Raw genomic sequence first — 13,419 nt, 5'->3', positions numbered from 1 at the left:
CCCTCACTTCAGCTTCAGTCCACCTGCCCTGAGCATGCTGCCCAGCATACCACCCTCCTTTGTGCTATTCCCCTTCTCTCTCTTCATCTAAACACCACTACCACCTGTCATTCTGCTAATGTGTTACAGCCCTTTTCCACAGCTTTGTCTGTCATATCAGCATTTCAGAGCAGTGACTGTCTATTACTCTATTTGTCCAGCACCTAGCACCTTGGGGCCCTGCTTTCCATAACCCCTTAAGCACAGCCATCATCAAAATAATAATAAATACTAAACCTAGTTTTAATGCAGAAGTGAGTTTCCCTGCAACTATGGTGGATTCCAGATGGTAGGATTCTACCTGCTAGCAGGTCCCTTAAAAACGGACTTGTTCCTGTTGCTGATCCAGGAGACTTACGGTCTGCTGCAAAGGACCTCACCCACTCTTGATTTGTATCGTGTGGAAATGCTGACTCTACAGCGGAGAGATCTTATTTCATTAGTTTAATAAAAAGAGATAGTCAGTGGCCCAGTCTCCAGCCTTGAAGGGACCTGATCCTGCAGTGGCCACGGTAGTAGCACTGGAATGAACGGATCAGTGCGTATGTGTCACCACTGCCCACTGTTGGTGGGACTCTGAACTGCACCATTCTCAGTCGGATGTCCAACACTATTAGCAGCTGATTGAGAGTCCCCCTTAGCTCAAGTGCTAGGAATTTGTGCTTTTAGAACAGGGGATTTGATTTCGATGCCTACTGTTGCACAGAAATTCCAAGTAGACATGATATGTGGTTCCATGACAATTAGGCGTTTGCCACATATTTGTCCCAAAAATCAAACCTTGCATAGTACGTTGTTTTGTTACAGTGTTGGATATCTACAAGACAGCTCTCCCTATTCTTGTATTCAGCAGGACTACTCATGTACTTAAAAGAGTTCCAGAATAGGGACTTAGAAAGGCATTACTGCTGCCAGTTTCATGGCATTGGCAGTTCCTGTCCTGATTATAACAAGCAAAAATCAAGTGTAAGTCCCAACCGGGCCATGAAGTCTATGGTCTGGATTTTCAGAACAGTACAGCATCCAGCTGCTCCCGTCCAGTTAGGTGCCCAACTGGCAGCAAAAGCTCTTTTAAAAATCTGTCTCTGTGAGACACACAGACAGTCGGTGGACCACGATGGATCAACTGTTGATTTTAATCACTAATTGTTACCCCTTTAGTTACTTCCTCTGCCCCTGAAAGAAAAAAAAGCTTGTTCTCATTGGTTTGATAGCTCACCTTGCCTGGCTCAAGCAAAGCTGGCTCAGTGCTGTTTTTTTTTAAACATTTCTTCATTAAAGGTTTAAAACCAGAAGTGGGTATAGGCTACGACCATTAAATAGAACAATATACTGAGCAAAAACCAGTCGGAGAACACTTCAATCTCTTTGGTCACTCGATTACAGACCTAAAAGTGGCCATTCTTCAACAAAAAAACTTCAAAACCAGACTCCAACAAGAGACTGCTGAATTGGAATTAATTTGCAAACTAGATACAATTTAGGCTTGAATAAAGACTGGGAGTGGATGGGTCATTACACAAAGTAAAACTATTTCCCCATGTTTATTCCCCCCCGCCCCCGCTGTTTCTCAGACGTTCTTTCAACTGCTGGAAATGGCCCACCCTGATTATCACTACAAAAGGTCCCCCCACCCCCGTCTCCTGCTGGTAATAGCTCACCTTACCTGATCACTCTCATTACAGTGTGTATGGTAACGCCCATTGTTTCATGTTCTCTGTGTATATAAATCTCCCCGCTGTATTTTCCACTGAATGCATCCGATGAAGTGAGCTGTAGCTCACAAAAGCTTATGCTCAAATAAATATGTTAGTCTCTAAGGTGCCACAAGTCCTCCTTTTCTTTTTGCGGATACAGACTAACATGGCTGCTACTCTGAAACCTACACTGGGCATGCATTTGATCTGGCCTATCCTATGATCTACCAGTAGATGGTGCCAGAGCAGTTTAAAAGGCCCTGCCTCTCTCCCTGGGAGCCTGGATTGGATGCACAGCACTACAATTTGCTCCCTCTGTAGCTTGTATGTGTCTTGATGACACTGTCATTGCCCTGGTCTACACTAGGACTTTAGGTCGAATTTAGCAGCGTTAAATCGATGTAAACCTGCACCCGTCCACACGATGAAGCCCTTCTTTTCGACTTAAAGGGCTCTTAAAATCGATTTCCTTACTCCACCCCTGACAAGTGGATTAGCGCTTAAATTAGCCTTGCTGGGTCGAATTTGGGGTACTGTGGACACAATTTGATGGTATTGGCCTCCGGGAGCTATCCCAGAGTGCTCCATTGTGACCGCTCTGACAGCACTCTCAACTCAGATGCACTGGCCAGGTAGACAGGAAAAGAACCGTGAACTTTTGAATCTCATTTCCTGTTTGGCCAGCATGGCAAGCTGCAGGTGACCATGCAGAGCTCATCAGCAGAGGTGACCATGATGGAGTCCCAGAATCGCAAAAGAGCTCCAGCATGGACTAAACGGGAGGTACGGGATCTGATCGCTGTATGGGGAGAGGAATCCATGCTATCAGAACTCCGTTCCAGTTTTCGAAATGCCAAAACCTTAGTCAAAATCTCCCAGGGCATGAAGGACAGAGGCCATAACAGGGACCCGAAGCAATGCCACGTGAAACTTAAGGAGCTGAGGCAAGCCTACCAGAAAACCAGACAGGTGAACAGGCGCTCCGGGTCAGAGCCCCAAATATGCCGCTTCTATGGTGAGCTGCATGCCATTTTAGGGGGTTCAGCCACCACTACCCCAGCCGTGTTGTTTGACTCCTTCAATGGAGATGGAGGCAACACAGAAGCAGGTTTTGGGGATGAAGAAGATGATGATAAGGTTGTAGATAGCTCACAGCAAGCAAGCAGAGAAACCAGTTTTCCCGACAGCCAGGAACTGTTCCTCACCCTGGACCTGGAGCCAGTACTCCCCAAACCCACCCAAGGCTGCCTCCTGGACCCGGCAGGTGGAGAAGGGACGTCCGGTGAGTGTACCTTTTAAAATACTATACATGGTTTAAAAGCAAGCATGTGAAAGGATTAATTTGCCCTGGCATTCGCGGCTCTCGTGGATGTACTCCCAAATCCTTTGCAAAAGCCTCTGGGGAGGGCAGCATTATTGCGTCCTTCATGGTAGGACACTTTACCACTCCAGGCCAGTAGCACGTACTCGGGAATCATTGTACAACAAAGCATTGCAGTGTATGTTTGCTGGTGTTCAAACAACATCCGTTCTTTATCTCTCTGTGTTATCCTCAGGAGAGTGAGATATAATTCATGGTCACCTGGTTGAAATAGAGTGCTTTTCTTCAGGGGACACTCAGAGGTGCCCGTTCCTGCTGGGCTGTTAGCCTGTGCTGAACAGAAATGTTCCCCCAGGGGACACTCAGAGGTGCCCGTTCCTGCTGGGCTGTTAGCCTGTGCTGAACAGAAATGTTCCCCCGCTGTTAGCCACGGGGAGGGTTGAGGGGGTAGCCACGCGGTGGGGGGAGGCAAAATGCGACCTTGTAACGAAAGCACATATGCTATGTATGTAATGTTAACAGCAAGGTTTACCCTGAAAGAGTGTAGCCATTGTTTTATAAAATGTGTCTTTTTAAATACCACTGTCCCTTTTTTTTTCCTCCACCAGCTGCATGTGTTTCAAAGATCACAGGATCTTCTCCTTCCCAGAGGCTAGTGAAGATTAGAAAGAAAAAAAAAACGCACTTGTGATGAAATGTTCTCTGAGCTCATGCTGTCCTCCCAAACTGACAGAGCACAGACGAATGCGTGGAGGCAAATAATGTCAGAGTGCAGGAAAGCACAAAATGACCGGGAGGAGAGGTGGCGGGCTGAAGAGAGGGCTGAAGCTCAAATGTGGCGGCAGCATGATGAGAGGAGGCAGGATTCAATGCTGAGGCTGCTGGAGGATCAAACCAATATATTCCAGTGTATGGGTGAGCTGCAGCAAAGGCAGCTGGAGCACAGACCGCCGCTACAGCCCCTGGGTAACCAACCACCCTCCTCCCCAACTTCCATAGGCTCCTCACCCAGATGCCCAAGAATGCGGTGGGGGGGCCTCCGGCCAACCAGCCACTCCACCACAGAGGATTGCCCAAAAAACAGAAGGCTGGCATTCAATAAATTTTAAAGTTGTAAACTTTTAAAGTGCTGTGTGGCATTTTCCTTCCCTCCTCCATCACCCCTCCTGGGCTACCTTGGTAGTCATCCCCCTATTTGTGTGATGAATGAATAAAGAATGCATGAATGTGAAGCAACAATGACTTTATTGCCTCTGCAAGCGGTGATCAAAGGGAGGAGGGTAGGGTGGTTAGCTTACATGGAAGTAGAGTGAACCAAGGGGCGGGGGGTTTCATCAAGGAGAAACAAACAGAATTTTCACACTGTAGCCTGTCCAGTCGTGAAACTGGTTTTCAAAGCTTCTCTGATGCGTACCATGCCCTCCTGTGCTCTTCTAACCGCCCTGGTGTCTGGCTGCGCCTAACCAGCAGCCAGGCGATTTGCCTCAACCTCCCAGCCCGCCATAAACATCTCCCCCTTACTCTCACAGATATTGTGGAGCGCACAGCAAGCAGTAATAACAGTGGGAATATTGGTTTCGCTGAGGTCTAAGCGAGTCAGTAAACTGCGCCAGCGCGCCTTTAAACGTCCAAATGCACATTCTACCACCATTCTGCACTTGCTCAGCCTGTAGTTGAACAGCTCCTGACTACTGTCCAGGCTGCCTGTGTACGGCTTCATGAGCCATGGCATTAAGGGGTAGGCTGGGTCCCCAAGGATACATATAGGCATTTCAACATCCCCAACAGTTATTTTCTGGTCTGGGAATAAAGTCCCTTCCTGCAGTTTTTGAAACAGACCAGAGTTCCTGAAGATGCGAGCGTCATGTACCTTTCCCGGCCATCCCACGTTGATGTTGGTGAAACGTCCCTTGTGATCCACCAGAGCTTGCAGCACTATTGAAAAGTACCCCTTGCGGTTTATGTACTCGCCGGCTTGGTGCTCCAGTGCCAAGATAGGGATATGGGTTCCGTCTATGGCCCCACCACAGTTAGGGAATCCCATTGCAGCAAAGCCATCCACTATGACCTGCACATTTCCCAGGGTCACTACCCTAGATATCAGCAGATCTTTGATTGCGTGGGCTACTTGCATCACAGCAGCCCCCACAGTAGATTTGCCCACTCCAAATTGATTCCCAACTGACCGGTAGCAGTCTGGTGTTGCAAGTTTCCACAGGGCTATCGCCACTCGCTTCTCAACTGTGAGGGCTGCTCTCATCTTGGTATTCATGCGCTTCAGGGCAAGGGAAAGCAAGTCACAAAGCTCCATGAAAGTGCCCTTACACATGCGAAAGTTTTGCAGCCACTGGGAATCGTCCCAGACCTGCAACACTATGCGGTCCCACAAGTCTGTGCTTGTTTCCCCGAGCCCAGAATTGGCGTTCCACCGCATGAACCTGCCCCATTAGCATCATGATGCATGCATTGGCAGGGCCCATGCTTTCAGAGAAATCTGTGTCCATGTCCTGATCACTCACGTGACCACGCTGATGTCGCCTACTCGCCTGGTATCGCTCTGCCAGGTTCTGGTGCTGCATACCCTAACCTTCTATATACTGCTGGATAATGCATGTGGTGTTTAATGTGCTCCTAATTGCCAAAGTGAGCTGAGCGGCCTCCATGCTTGCCTTGGTATGGCGTCCGCACAGAAAAAAGGCGTGGAACAATTGTCTGCTGTTGCTCTGATGGAGGGAGGGGCGACTGACGACATGGCTTACAGGGTTGGCTTACAGGGAATTAAAATCAACAAAGAGGGTGGCTTTACATCAAGGAGTATTTCAGGCAGGACTTCACGGAGGGTTCCAATAAGAAATGGTGCACCTAAGTAATTGTTCTTATTGGAACAAGCAGGTTGGTCTGGCCTCTGATTGATACATGATTACCTCACTGCACCTTCTCTGTGGGTGACTGCAGCGTGACCTAGAGGAATGAGTCCCCTAGACGGGGGGCAGGATGGGGAGGGGGAGCAAATGAGTACAAAACAAATCTGATCTATTTCTTGTTTTGATCCACTCCATCTATCTTGTACATCTTTGGCTGGCAGCAGACGGTGCAGAAGGACTGCAAGCCATCCACATCTCATGGCTGCTCGGCAGAAGATGGTACAGTACGACCGCTAGCAGTCCGTATCACCTGCCTGCTCACCATAAGATGGTTCAATAGGACTGACTGCAGGACTAAAGAGAATGACCTGGTCAAGTCACTTCTAATGTAGTCCCTGCACCCATGTCTGCCCAAGCGCTCCTGGCCGATGTGGCCAGGAGCACCTCGGACACGACGATGACGGCTACCAGTCCTATTGTACCATCTGCTGCCACAAGGCAATGGGTTGCTGCTGCTGTGTAGCAATGCAGTACCACATCTGCCAGCACCCAGGAGACATACGGTGACGGTTACCTGAGCGGGCTCCATGCTTGCCGTGGTATGACGTCTGTACAGGTAACTCAAGAAAAAAGGCACGAAATGATTGTCTGCTGTTGCTTTCACGGAGGGAGGGAGGGAACGGGGGCCTGACGATATGTACCCAGAACCACCCGCGACAATGTTTTAGCCCCATCAGGCATTGGGATCTCAACCCAGAATTCCAATGGGCAGCGGAGACTGCGGGAACTGTGGGATAGCTACCCACAGTGCAATGCTCCGGCAGTCGACTCTAGCCTCGGTACTGTGGAAGCACTCCGCTGAGTTAATGCACTTAGAGTATTTTCTGTGGGGACACACACACTCGAATATGTAAAACCGATTTCTAAAAAACCGACTTCTATAAAGTCGACCTAATTTCGTAGTGTAGACATACCCTTAGAGACCAGCTGTGCTCTGCAAATCTCCCCTTGGCAGGAAGGGGATGAAAATCCACCTGCTTATTTATAAAAAAAACACAATACAATTTATTAGGATAACTTACAAAAATAATGTAAACCCAATCGGCATATAAACACCCACAAACCGAATGCTCTGCCCTTTGCTATGGCACACAGCAGGCAACACAACACAGGCAGGAGGAACAGGATTTATGTTGCATACTTAAAAAAAACCACACCTGAATGTAAAACAGGTCCTACTTCAGGGCAGAAATCTGAGAGGGCATGAGAAGTGGACACAAGAGTCCCCTTGGTTAAGGATCTGCCCCCGCCATGACTGGTGCTGCTCACGTGATTCTAGCTGGAGTGAAGACAGGGGTAATGCACAAGGTATCTGTGATTTCCCAGCCACAGGAGAGAGGAGCACACAGGCTCTCTCTCTCCTCTTCTTCTGGTTGTGGCAGCTTCCCCTGTAGCAGCCGGACAGCTTCCCTGTAAGCAAGAAAAAACAAACAAACCTTTCTCTCTAGCCCAGTTTTACACCCATCCCCAGAGAACAGGGAGTTCTGTTCTCACTCATCTCCCCATTACGCCACCCAGACTTCTGTAGGGCGATCCCAGGCTGAGGTCTGGCAGTAGGCCAAAGACAAGCTGGTTCATGTCTAGATGGGGTTTGGACACTTAGAGTGAAATCCTAGCTATATGGAAGTCAATGGAAGTTTTGCTTTGGGCCAGGATTTAACCCTAAACTTCCAGATGCTGCTGATTCCAGAAGTGGCACTTTTTCTTCAAAGCCCAGACCAACCCCACAGTCTGGCTCCCAAGGGCAGTCAGTCATGAGCTCTGATTCTCACCCCTCCTTTCCCTGGATGAGTTACAGGAAGTCTCTTACCAGGCTCTTACCGGGACATGGCGTAGTTGATCTGTGGCTGCCGGTGTCCATTAAAAGAGGACGAGGCTGCTATGGTGTAGGCACCCATGTTCTCAAACGTCAGCCAGTCACCAACTTGCAGTTCTGGTAGCTCCAAGCCATCTGCAATGCAGTCCGGCCCATCACAAGAAGGACCCCAGAGGCTGCTGCTGAACAAGGGGTGATCTGGGCCGTGTTTCTGCAGTGGGGGTGGGGCGTAAAGGAGATGGACATCACAGGAGACCAAGCTCGTAAATGAAATAATCGGACCAAAGGTCAGATCCTCAACTGGCGTAAATCAACACTTCTTCACTAACTGCAATGCAGCCACACTCATTTACAATGGAGCCATGTGGATTTATACCAGCCGAAGATCTGGTCCTAAACTGGAGTAACTCCATGGAAAACCAATCCAAATTGACCAGACTAGCCATCGACTACTGGAGGCCCAAAATGTAGGCTGCAAAAAGTGAGTTTTATGGAAAAAATATTAGCAGAAATGTTCATATTTTAACGACCTTAAGGAAAAAAAAGAGAGGGGAGAAAGAGCAGTTTGTGTGGATTTTAATCAACCCAGACATTGCAGCACCAGTACACAGGAAGTGGAAAGTTCGAGGGAGTGAAGGAACAGAAATGGAACGCCGTCTGTCTGGACTGTCTCCCCGAGCTAAAGGCAAGAATTAACTCTGTCAATGGCAACAGCTTTGTTTTAATGGTATATTCCAGTTTGATCATCTCCGCTATTAGTCACATCTCTTAAAGCTATATTTGTCACTTGTGTCTGTCCCTTTAATCCTTTCCTGAACACTCCTTGTGAGCAAACAGACACTGGGTGCGCCTACACTGCGGTCAGAGGTGTGACTGCAGCCCACGTAGAAATATCCAAATTAACCTGGATCTAGCTGGCTGTACAGGCCCACCTAGGACCCTGGGTACTCACGGTGCTGCCGGGGTTTCACTGCTATTGTTATTGCAGCTAGCTCACATATGTCTACAGGTGCCGGAGTCACAGTGTAGACATGCCCGCTGTATGCATGGTTTTACCCAGTGCTGCTAGTTAGCAAGTGGCTGACCCATGGGCCACATTCAGGTCTTGCTACAGCCCAGCTGCGATTCTGAAATCCCTGCAACTGGCTCTGAAGCTTTAAAAACCTCAGTTTTTGCTCTACGATGCCTGGTTGATCAGAGAAGGCACTCACTGGCATTTTGGAGCCAACATGTAGAGCCCTGCAAATCCGCGGGTATCCACTTTATATCAGCGGACCATTTCTGCCGATGGCTGTGATGCGGATACAAATTTTGTATCTGCGCAGGGCTCTGATGGTAAGAGCCGGGCAGGCAGCTGTGAGGAACTGCAGCATGGATCCTCCGCCTGCCCTGGGTGGGGGGCCGGGGCACTGGGCATGGGGCTGCCACAGCTCCCCACAGCTGCCAGCACGGCTCTCTCTGACCCGGCCACGATAAAAGCCGGGCTGGCAGCTGTGGGGAGCCGCAATGGACCCTCCACCTGCCCTGGGCCGGGAGCCCAAGCAGCCCCCAGGCAGCTCCACAGGTCTCCCCACTCCCCTTGGCAAGGCCAGCATGGAGCCCAGCCGAGAGCCATGGGGAACCACAGCAGATCCTGCACCTGCCCGCGGCGCAGAGCGGGGAAAGAGGGGAGCTGAGAGCAGCCCCTGGCCGTGTCCCCGCCCTCCAGGATCCCCACCCGGCTCCCCACAGCTGCCCGGGGCTCTCTCTGAGCGGGCTCCGGCAGGGGAATGCCTCGGAGCCTCAGCCCGCCCCCAGTGTAGAGCCCTGCAAATCCGCAGACAGATGCGGATATCTGCAGATAAGTTTTGTGGATAGCAGATCAGATGTGGATACACATCTGTGTATCCATGCAGGGCTCTCCCAACATGAAAACTTGTTAACGACGCTTCAGAATGGGTGTCAAGGATTCAACAGTGTATTAAAAAGAACCATGGGTCGGTACAGGAAGTTACAGGAATTTGAAATCTGCCCAGGGTCCGTTGCACTGCTGCGGCCAATGCCAAGCTATCAATGGTCTGATACTCTGGGGGCTGATCTCTGGTGTCCAATCACTTGAAGGAGGGCAAAAGCCTTTGAAGGGCTCGTTTGTGATGAAACTGGAGTTAGAAACCTTAGCCCAACGTCCTCCTGCGGGAAACACCACTGATTTCCACGGAGTCACACCCGGGATGAGTTGAACACATTCTGCCTTGCCTACACCGTCCTCTGTATCACAAACAGGCTGAGCTCAGATGCGGAGCGGGATAGATGTGGGAGGGAGGAAGGGAGGCTAGAGCCATGCTGGGCACCTGGGGAGGCAGGGAGCATCACTCTGACAGCGTCTAAGGGCTTGGCTACCCTTCCAGATGTAGAGCGCTCGGAGTTAAACCGGCCTTCGCAGAGCGCAGCAGGGAAAACGCGGCCGTGCGTTTACACTGTCAGCTGCAAGCGCACCGGCGTGGCCACAGAGAGCAGAGAGCGCCATGGTAGCTATCCCAGTGCGCAAGTGGCTGCAATGTGCTTTTCAAACTGGGGGTGGGGTGGAGTGTGACAGGGAGTGTGTTGCGTGTGTACGTGGGGGGAGAGAATGTGTTTTGCGGGGGCTGAGAGCATGTCAGCATGCTGTTTTGTAAATTCAGACAGCAACAGACCCACCCACCGCCGCCCCCTCCCCCCCACACACACTCACAGCCTTCCACACTAATGGCTGCTTTGTCCCGGAGCAGATTAGCAGCCGGCTGTCAGAAATGGAGCTTTGAAAGGGGATATCCGCATGCCTGCAGCCGATTTCAAAGCGATGACAAGAGTGGCCACTTGACTTCAGGGGATTACGGGACGTTTCCGGAGGCAAGTCACAGCACAGTAATGCAACCCCTCGTTCACACTGACGCCCGGGGGTTTCAGCCGGGGTGCAGCAAGCGTTCTGCTTCTCGTGGAGGTGGATTGCCAGGAGCGCTCCAGCTGCAGAGTCCCGGCACTCTATGTGCCTTGCCAGCATGGACGCGTCAGGAGTTAGGGCTCCCGGAGCTGCTTTAATGCGCTCTGACTTGTAAGTGTAGCTAACCCTTAAGTCGCTCTCTAGTGAAGGCAGGCTACTAGGGAGACACTGCAGGGAGTTACAGCCAAAGGCTCTCAAAGAGCTCGGATACTCAGTGTGGGGGAAAGAAACCCCAGAGACTGAGCATGGGAACAGAGCGTCCCGGAGGAAAGGCACGAGGTGCAGCTGGGGAGAATCCCAGAAGTGGATCAGACCCTCCACTGAGGGCTGAGTTATTTTGGTCTATTGTGTCCCTCTTCCTCCAGGTGGAAGGGACACTTACCTTGTGCAGGATGGGGCTGGGGCAGGTGTGATTGAAGAAAATGCAGCTGAAGGATCCATAGATGCCATCGTTAATGTAATACAGGATGCTCTTCTTGCTGCCAGACTCTTCATCTGGGAGATGGGGATAGAGCAGGGAAGGCAGATTCAGCAAAGGGTCAATTCACGTGTCAAGCTTAATACTTTGAGCTCCTGGGACTGGACAAAGATGCCCCATTTGAGGGGACTTCGTCAGCCTGACGTGGCTTTTGAGGAGTGACCAGATACTGACCCGGCTGAGGGCCACACAGAAAATGAGAACTGAGGCCTGAATCAACTGCCATCCATTTTTCCTGCAGTCACTACTGCCGTCCAATATCAAAACAGGTCCACTTTGGACTAGTAGGATCTGAACTACTGAGCAGTTGTATGCTGGTTGGCTCTCAGCTCTCATCTTTCCTAGCAAAAGGTGTTTGGCCCGCAGTTCAGTTACCCATCACAGCAACCTGCTGCCTCCCCGGGGGCTCAGCACTGCAGGAAGATGCATCATTCCACCTGCTCAACCTACCGTCTGAGCCAGGCGGATCCAAGGGAACCTCCTGCTTGTCAACAACATTGACAGCCAAGGTAAAGGCAGAAGCTACATAGTATCGTCCTGGTTTGGCGATGATCTCCACCCCACAGCCTTCTGGGAAATACAAGTCCAAGGCAGAGTTGATCATGGCTGCCATCTGATTGGTAGAAAGGGGGTGGGGTGGAAGAAACCACAAACATTGTGGTTGGTTATTCCAACATTTATTAGTTAACCACCCTTTCAAAATAAAGGCCAGAGATTCAAGCCCAGCTGAGATACCAGCTAGGACTCCCTCCCAGCTGCCTTCTCTGCCTAAAGAGAACACAAACGGTAATCTTTATACCTCTTCAAACCGGACTTTAGAATTTTCAGTGCCAGGGAATCCACCTCCAATGTCTAATAAGTGCATCTTGTAGCCCAGCTCTGCACCCATTTCAAACACCAGCCGAGCATCTGCTATGGACCGAGAGAAGGCTTGCAGGTCGGGGCAGTCACTGCCAACATGAAAACTAAGGGGGAAGAATCCTTAATTTAGTCTGGGTTAAGCCCCATCATCCAGCCTCCTCTAATGCCAGAGCGTTGAGAGCAGACTTGGGAAAACAGTGCAAAATGTTATTCACAAATAATCATTCTATAGGAGAGTTATGCTCTTTCCACACACCGAGAGAGAGACTTACAGTCAGAATAACCTTTCAGACTAAAGAAAAGCAAATATAAACCTTCCAGTGGAGAGCACAGTGTGTGATTTCTCCTAGAACTCTCTGCAGACTAAGTGACTCCAGCAAGGCCCTTAAATATCTAGGCTGGGAATTTCAAAGAAGTTAAGTCTCTATTTGCAATGACTTTCAACAGGAGCTGAGCCTCTAACTCCCCTAGGATCCTTTGAAAAAATATCAGCCTTAAAGGTGCAATACATAGAAAGAAAAGGCATATATTACAGAGATTCACTCTTGTGATAAATTTAACTAATTTTGATCACACCCATGACCTTCTTGTGTTTAATCGTAATAATTTAGCTTGAAACCTTTTTAGTTGTGAAACCAAAACCCTCAAGTGCAAATTTTTAGTTTTACACCCAAATATGCAATGCAAAATTTGCTTGGTTATTGGTTAGTTCCCCAACTCACCCGATCAAGGAACAGAAACAATACCACGTGACTTGGAGAACCAACCAACAGCGTGAATGTCCAACACTTGCAATTTGCAAACAATCAGTAAGCGGAAATCCTTGTCTGAAGAAATTAGGGGAGAGTGTCATAATTAACGTGGAATTCTGCCATCTGTTCATGGGCTATTGGTGACAAGAAATAGAGGAGAAATCCCACCAGTGAATGCACTAGGATTGATTTGCCCAGGTTTGGTGATCAGACAGACCCTCCCAGATCCATGAAGTTCAGTGCAAGTAAAGGTTTCAGAGTAGCAGCCGTGTTAGTCTGTATTCGCAAAAAGAAAAGGAGGACTTGTGGCACCTTAGAGACTAACCAATTTATTTGAGCATAGCTTTCGTGAGCTACAGCTCACTTCATCGGATGCATACTGTGGAAAATACAGAAGATGTTTTTATACACACAGACCATGAAAAAATGGGTGTTTATCACTACAAAAGGTTTTCTCCCCCCACCCCACTCTCCTGCTGGTAACAGCTTATCTAAAGTGATCACTCTCCTTACAAGAGAACCTTTTGTAGTGATAAACACCCATTTTTTCATGGTCTGTGTGTATAAAAACA

The 13,419-nt window shown here is 49.5% G+C and overlaps 1 protein-coding gene across 5 annotated transcripts in view; it reads right to left on the bottom strand.

Moving 5' to 3' along the window:
• Positions 1 to 5,992: 5,992 nt before the first annotated feature.
• AZIN2 (antizyme inhibitor 2) overlaps positions 5,993 to 13,419 on the bottom strand; it is a 24,307-nt gene continuing 16,880 nt past the window's right edge. For 3 of the 5 annotated variants that reach the window (XM_073318042.2, XM_073318044.2, XM_073318043.2), the window contains 5 exons: positions 12,034 to 12,199; positions 11,685 to 11,847; positions 11,139 to 11,251; positions 7,803 to 8,008; positions 5,993 to 7,391 (listed from right to left, as the gene is read on the bottom strand). In XM_073318042.2, coding sequence (XP_073174143.1) covers positions 7,247 to 7,391; positions 7,803 to 8,008; positions 11,139 to 11,251; positions 11,685 to 11,847; positions 12,034 to 12,199 — 793 coding nt within the window. In that variant the 3' untranslated portion in view covers positions 5,993 to 7,246. Of the gene's footprint in view, positions 7,392 to 7,791; positions 8,009 to 11,138; positions 11,252 to 11,684; positions 11,848 to 12,033; positions 12,200 to 13,419 lie in introns of those variants that run through there. The other 2 variants (XM_073318045.2, XM_073318046.2) reach the window with 2 other exon arrangements.

The sequence above is a fragment of the Lepidochelys kempii genome, chromosome 19, assembly GCF_965140285.1.
Source record: "Lepidochelys kempii isolate rLepKem1 chromosome 19, rLepKem1.hap1, whole genome shotgun sequence".
NCBI classification, from domain to species: domain Eukaryota; kingdom Metazoa; phylum Chordata; order Testudines; family Cheloniidae; genus Lepidochelys; species Lepidochelys kempii.
Note: the sequence above shows the minus strand (reverse complement) of the source record. Positions and strands in the feature narration are given on the sequence as shown.